This window comes from Diadema antillarum, unplaced genomic scaffold (assembly GCF_040938485.1).
Source record: "Diadema antillarum isolate AM-2024a unplaced genomic scaffold, OU_Dant_1.0 seq00000769_RagTag, whole genome shotgun sequence".
Taxonomy (NCBI): domain Eukaryota; kingdom Metazoa; phylum Echinodermata; class Echinoidea; order Diadematoida; family Diadematidae; genus Diadema; species Diadema antillarum.
Window position 1 is genome coordinate 5,173 of NW_027271659.1, and position 7,180 is coordinate 12,352.

Here is a 7,180-nt window from a genome sequence, read left to right on the forward strand (position 1 = left end):
ATTGATTTGACTATAATATACTATATAGGTTACGGAGATTCCCCGTGTAAGAATAGTTCACGACCGTGAACTGTGACCAAATCAATGTCACGCGGTGTCGATGTGACCAAGCATAATATTAGGTATCTTCACTAGCGCAATTCGTATGCCATGCTGAATTATCTGGACGTAGATTTCTTAATATAAGAAACCTGAAAAGCTCATAACCCACTTGTATGGACAATAAGATTGGGTTGAGATGTTATACGACGTAATATACCAGAGTTAAACCCTGGATATCCTCCCCCTTCTCTCTGATGTAGAATCCTCGATCATGACATTTCCTTTTGATGGCGCCCATGTCCGTTAGCTTGATAATGGCGCTCTTTAAGTTCATTCCACCAATTTCCTGCTCGAATTCCTTCTCTCTTACTGTGATGATGATGTGTCCACCTGCACAAAAATAACAACAACAATGATAATATAATTTATAATAATGATGATGATAATAATAATGATAATAATAATAATAATAATAATAATAATAACAATAAATAGATAGATGAATAAATAAAAAGCAAAAAGTAAACACGAAATTAAAAGAAGTCAAACTTCCCGTCTTCATAAGATGATCAATTTTTGTAACATATTGCATTATCTCTGAAACTGCATTTTTAGATAAAACAGGCGGGACACCTGGTTACTCATGATAGAACATAAGCGTATAATTAATTTGCATGTACAGTTGTACTAACCAAGATCTTACCACTTATTTTCAATCCCAGCTCTGTAGTTCCCATGCCCCTAACTTCGTTGCAGCAGAATTTCACGTCATATCATACCATCACGTTATTGGATAGAATGCTACAGAATAACGATACATGTATACAATACCGAATCTTAAAAAAAAAGAAAGAATACGGTCTTATCTGACCAGACAACATACAGTATGAACTGGGTGAATGAAGAATTAAAAAGAAATGTTATGAACATATCTTCACGACATTTTCACTGACCTGACTTTGTAAGACGAACCATCTCTGGCAAGCAGTCTCCCGTAAGGTGACCGGGTAAAAAACAGCCGGTACTGGACACAACGTCAAAATGATCTATGGTAGGCAAAATGAATAAAAAATCTCATCATATTCATGTTATAATTCCATGGGGGTTTTTTTCCCTTGTTCAGCGGCATGATACCTTATTCAAATCATGACACTGAAATAATAAATATTCTTAATTGTATCGTAAGTCCTCTGTCTCAACGAAATTTATTCACCTGAATTCTGGTGGAGATGAGAATTTGGCTTTGATTTTTTTTTTGTCAGATACCAAACATATCAGATACCAAGAAACCATTTACAAAATAGTACAGAGCATACCATTTTAAGTTTATTCGATGAAAATGGGTTTTGGATTTGCTGAGACTTCCGAAAACAAAGTAAAACAAAGCGATCCTAATTAAAAGTGGTTCCCGCTTTTCATTTATATGAATACTCTTTTTGATATCTCAGCCAGTTTAAAACCGACTTTCATCAAATAAACGTTGAACCCCTCTTGGAATTACATACTCTTTCATATTTCATGTAAGGTTTATCATTATCTCCGCCAGAAATATTAGAAAGTTAGGTTCCAACCAAAACTTTGCGCTCCCTTTAAAAGAGTGATTGAGAGCAGCCGTAGTTGCAGTGTTACTGTCAGGTCTGCGTTTAAAATGGATAGGCATTTATGCGTTATTATTAACAAAATTGTTATGCAGGCAACGATACTCGTTCATTCTCAGGCATATTTTATGCAACTTGATGCAGAATGTAGGATACTCCCAAACACGCACTCAGACGCACACACTCGCACTCACACTATTTTTTTTTCTTTTTTTGTTTTTGTCCTTGATTTTTCTTTGGAGCGATATGTTATCATTGATTATACTCTTATAGCGATAATCCAGTCATACCGTCTGGGACGTCTATCGGCCGATTGCCGCATATATCTGCCTGGAATGCTTGTCGGTAGGTTCCCTTCTCTTCGGCTACCCTCAAGGACTCTGCCGATACATCTAGCCCATAGATATTGCGGTATCCGCTCTTGTAAATCTGTTGGAAGGAGAGAAAGTGACATATACTCAGCCGTTCACGATCATGAATTTGCACGTCATTTTTGTTTTGATAAAAAGGAGCACTGTATATGGAATTTATGCATATATATATATAGTTATTTCTATTTCAGTGAATGTGTTTTTGAGATTTAAGACTCATTTTCCTTCATCGCTGTCGGAACTGGATGTGTTAAGCTGAAATTGGGAAGAGACCCCCCCCCCCTCCCCCCCCCCCCCCTTTAGTTGCGAACAAGTGCAGGTGGACTTCGATTAAAGAAGAGTGCCATCAGACGAACAGAATGGTAAATGTTCAGATGTTATCACATCAAAAAGCAGGACGTTCTGGAATTCTGAAGTCAAAAAAAAAAAGTTTGCAAACAAAATATGAAAGGGAGTTTTAGATTTGCGACGCAGACGATTAGACGACAATTGTTCTGCCCGTTTTCTTCTTTCCATGCTTTGTGTTGCAAAATAGCTTCAGATTACGCAAGGACGCAAGTATACAAAGTAAAATGTCGCACCGATATGATATGATCGGTGCATCAAGTAGCTCTCTGCGTCGTGAATTGAGCGAAAGCAAAAATGGCCCAGAACGTGTAGTGAAAACTAAAAAAAAAAAAAAAAAACCAAAAACGTTTCACAAGCAATTTTGCGCATGGGTAGAACATTTTTTTTTTTCCTCTGAACGTCCCCGTGGCGAAAATCCTAAAGGGATTTTATACTGTAGTTTTGGTTGAAACCAAACTACAGGTTTCTAACGTTTTTGTTGAGATAATGAGAAACCTCTTATAAAATATGAAAGAGCATGTCATTCCAAGAGGAATTCAACGTTTATATGACAATAATTGGTTTTGAAATGGCCGAGATATTAAAAAAAAAGAGCAATCCTACGTAAAAGTGGGACCCATCTTTCATTACGGTAGCTTTGTTTTACTTTGTTTTGGAATGTCTTCGCCATTTCCAAAACCAATTTTCATCAAATTTCGAATTCCTCTTAGAATGGTATGCTCTGTAGTAATTCATAGGTGGTTTCTTGGTACCTCTCAACAAGTTGGAAGCCCAATACTCATCTCAACCCATACTATACCACCCCTTTAAGTTCCCTTTTGATATTGAAAGCCACCTTCATCATGAGACCATGGCATGGTAAATAAGACATTGATAATAATAATACAGATGACAAAGTAGAAATAATGAAGTCTTTAAATTCAAATGACTTTGAAAAACTACTAATAAAAGAAATAGTAACGATACCGTCGAAAAAAAATATCTCAGATGTCAAATGTAATTATGTTTGTGTGTACGTTCATTAGACAGTTGAAAACGGTGACGGTTGTTTGTGGAGGGCAACAAGAGGGCGCTTTTTGGGCAAACGGGTGCACGTCACGAGATCGACACCCACGAGTCATACAGCCTACGACCTATACAGCCCACGAGTCATACAGTCCATGAGTTCGACACTAAGCAAACAAGGTCCACGAGACCGACACATTAAACTCCGTGTTGTATCAGTCAAATTTGTAAGCTGTTTTACCTAGTGTCGGTCTCATGGGCTTTATTTGCCTAGTGTCAAACTCGTGCATGGGCTGTAGGACTCGTGGGCTGTACGACTCATATGACCCCGGGCAAACGCCCTTTAAGTGAAAATAGGTAATGATCACTCTTGTGGTATAAGGCGGTAAGTCAATTGCTTCATCTGAAGGCACATAATCCAGTTTCAGTAATCTTTATGTGAAAAAGAAAGCGCATTATTATAGGTTTCATGCTGTCAACCTGTCATACCCGTATTTCATATAATAGGCCTTCTTTTAAAGACACTGGGAAATACTAAAAACCAGGAGGTTGTTGATAGAACAAATTCCAGAGAATCGGAAGTCCCCCAAAATGATGTGATCTTTATCTAGGGGAAGATTTAGGTATAACCACTCTTATTTCAGTTTGTCCAGCTTTAATTACAACCACGGAATTTCGAGGTTTCATTGGATTGATGATATCTCATATACCATCTGCCGATGAAAAGGCCAGGCAGGAAATTTTGTATTCCGTTGAAGCTCTTGGATACTTATTCATGTTCAACAGCTGTCTGATAACCAACAAGCTACCTAAGATATGGAGGCGGGCAAAGATTGTGGCTATCCTGAAGCCTGGCAAAGATCCTGCCATCCCGAAGAATTTCCGACCCATCTCTCTGCTCTGTCATACATACAAACTGTTTGAGAGACTACTCCTGAATCGCATGGCACCCATTATTGATCAGCAGCTGATCCCTGAGCAAGCGGGTTTCAGACCTGGAAAGTCCTGCACAAGCCAACTGCTTAACCTAACCCAATTCATTGAGGATGGTTATGAGAAGGGACTCATAACTGGTGCTGCTTTTGTTGACTTATCTGCAGCTTACGATACAGTCAACCACAGAGTACTCGTGCAGAAGCTGTACAAGATTACACATGATGCCAGAATGACTTCTCTGATCCAAAACATGCTGGAGAACAGACGCTTCTTTGTTGATCTCAGCGGAGATCGAAGCAGATGGCGCAGACAGAAAAATGGGCTTCCGCAAGGCAGCGTTCTTGCTCCACTCTTGTTCAACATTTATACAAATGATCAATCCATCCACCAGAAGACCAGGAGCTTCCTGTATGCAGACGACCTGTGCATAGCCTCTCAGTCCCAGTCATTTCTGGATCATGAAAGAACGCTAAGTGAAGCACTAGAGGGCCTGACCACCTACTATGCTGTAAACCATCTTCGGGCAAATCCAGATAAGACTCAAGTCAGTGCTTTCCATCTCAAGAGTCGTGATGCAAACCGCAAACTGAAGGTCCACTGGTATGGCAAGAGACTAGAACACATAGACAAACCAGTGTATCTAGGAGTCACTCTAGACCGCACTCTCAGTTTCAAGGACCATGTCAGCAAGACAAAGGCAAAGGTGGGAGCCAGGAATAACATCTTGAGAAAGCTGGCAAACTCCAAGTGGGGAACAGACCCAGGAACCATCCGTAGCACTGCCCTCGCCCTGTGTTACTCTGCAGCCGAATATGCATGCCCTGTCTGGGGGACGTTCCTCACATGCCAAGAAGCTGGACCCTGTTCTAAATACAGCTTGTAGGGCCATCTCTGGTTGTCTCAAGCCTACCCGAATTGATGACCTCTACCTGCTGTGTGGAATTGCCCCTCCTACAGTCAGAAGAGATGTATCTTCAAGAGTGGAACGCACAAAACAGGAAGATGACAGTCGCCATCCACTTTTCCAGCATGTTCCCCCACCAAAAAGGCTAAAATCCAGGAAGAGTTTTCTACACTCAGTACAACCCCTGGATGGCAATCCCCAGAGCTGCAGGATAGAAGCCTGGTCAAAACATCTACAGGAGAAACCCCATAACCTCTCTTTTGAGCCAAAGGAATCCCTCCCAACAGGTGCCAATGAGCCATGGCAAAATTGGCGCTGCCTGAATCGCCTTAGAACTGGAGTTGGGAGATGCAAAGCCTGATGCAGAAATGGGGATACAACCATGATGGATCCACAGAATGCGACTGCGGGGAGGCTCCCCAGACAATGGAACACCTACTAAACTGCACCCTGCTACAACAACCCTGTACATCACATGATCTCCACGATTACACCCCATGTGCCAGAGCCTGTGTTCTGCAGTGGCTGGGAAAAGTGTAGCGACACGAGAGAAGATGTGAACCAGGGCAAAATTTCAAATATAATCAACTGCCGTTTTTCCTTTTAATTTTATTTAGTTTTATTTCAAATGCACACATTAAATCTCTTTAAAAAAAAACCTTTCCTATTACTTCAGTAAATGGTATGGATCCTGGTATAAGCTTACCACATCACCCACGAGTCCCGTTCCGCAGCCGACATCAAGAATCGCAGCATTTCTGTCCGGTACTGTCCTGAGAATGGCCATTAGTGTTTGTATTGGACCATTGTAAGCCATAGATTTGACCATCTTGAACATGCAAGAAAAAAAAAAAACAGAGACGAGGGATATAAAAAGGCAAAGATGGTCTTGAATGCCAGCTAAAAATCTTCAGTCTGCATGACTATAGTCATAAATACGTCACTACAACATAATACGCTTTTCTCATGTTTATTTGGAAAGAAGTGACTTTATGACGCACCTCTGACTAGTATTAATATTGACTAGTACTAGTATTGACAAATGTTATTCTTTGCTATCTATGTATCATTCCTTCAAACGCATGTCGAATCTATATTTTTTGTACATTCTGTTGAAAGAAGTGAAAATAAAACCTTTGAATTGAATTGAATTGAATTAAGGATATAGGGTTAAAAACCTTGGGGAGATTAGAAATTACAAGAGATTACAAAATTACTAATTCGGCATCATTCAGTTTAACAAAGAAATGAGAATTTACTCAAAGTGGTTCGGCCTCTTAAGTAGGTCTACAGTGTCTACGGTTGGATTTATTCAGCCATACTTTTTAATTTAAATCTTTGGGATTACAAAGTGATCGGCTGACCACATGCATGCACACCAAAAAATGATGTGGCCCACACTGGTGCCTTTGCATCTTTGTGTTGTCTTTTATAGTCATTTCCCCTAAACACTAGATACTCTGGTAAGACCGCTAATTATAGAAAGCTAAATTTATCATTTTTTTTTTTCTTTTTGCTATCTTTTTATAGGGGTCGTTTTATTGTCATTTTCGATGTTTGTTCGTCAAGTTTTATTTTATGTATTTAGGGGGGTATTTCCTAAAGTTGTGGGAAGTCATCTGGGATTCAAAGAGTGAAATAGAAAAGAAGTAGAAACAACTAACGTCTGTAGATAGTTCTGCTATAGCAATATGACCAGTACGGTCGGCACATCGACACTCTTTGCCCCTTAAAGAGGAAATCCAGTCTAAATATAAGTTAGTCTGATAAGAAAGAGTAAAATTTAATAAGTTCAACGGTAAACATTTCACTGAAATCAGATGAAAAATAAGGAAGTTATGAAATTTTGATGTTTTGATAAATTCTCCTAAACAGTTCCTGTACAGTGGGTATGAATATACAAATGAGTGAGCTAACCATGTAATACCCTTACAATTTTCCATTGATCGTGTACAAAAAAAAAAAAAAAAATGACG

The 7,180-nt window shown here is 39.4% G+C and overlaps 1 protein-coding gene across 1 annotated transcript; it reads right to left on the reverse strand.

The window, feature by feature from the left end:
- Positions 1 to 259: 259 nt before the first annotated feature.
- LOC139738821 (uncharacterized) lies at positions 260 to 3,029 on the reverse strand (the record flags this gene model as incomplete). Its single annotated transcript, XM_071649457.1, has 4 exons — positions 3,006 to 3,029; positions 1,931 to 2,069; positions 996 to 1,088; positions 260 to 432 (listed from the first exon to the last, which is right to left on the reverse strand). Coding segments are annotated over exons 1-4 (429 nt in total), but the record flags the coding sequence as incomplete, so codon positions are not given.
- Between the last annotated feature and the right edge of the window lie 4,151 nt (positions 3,030 to 7,180).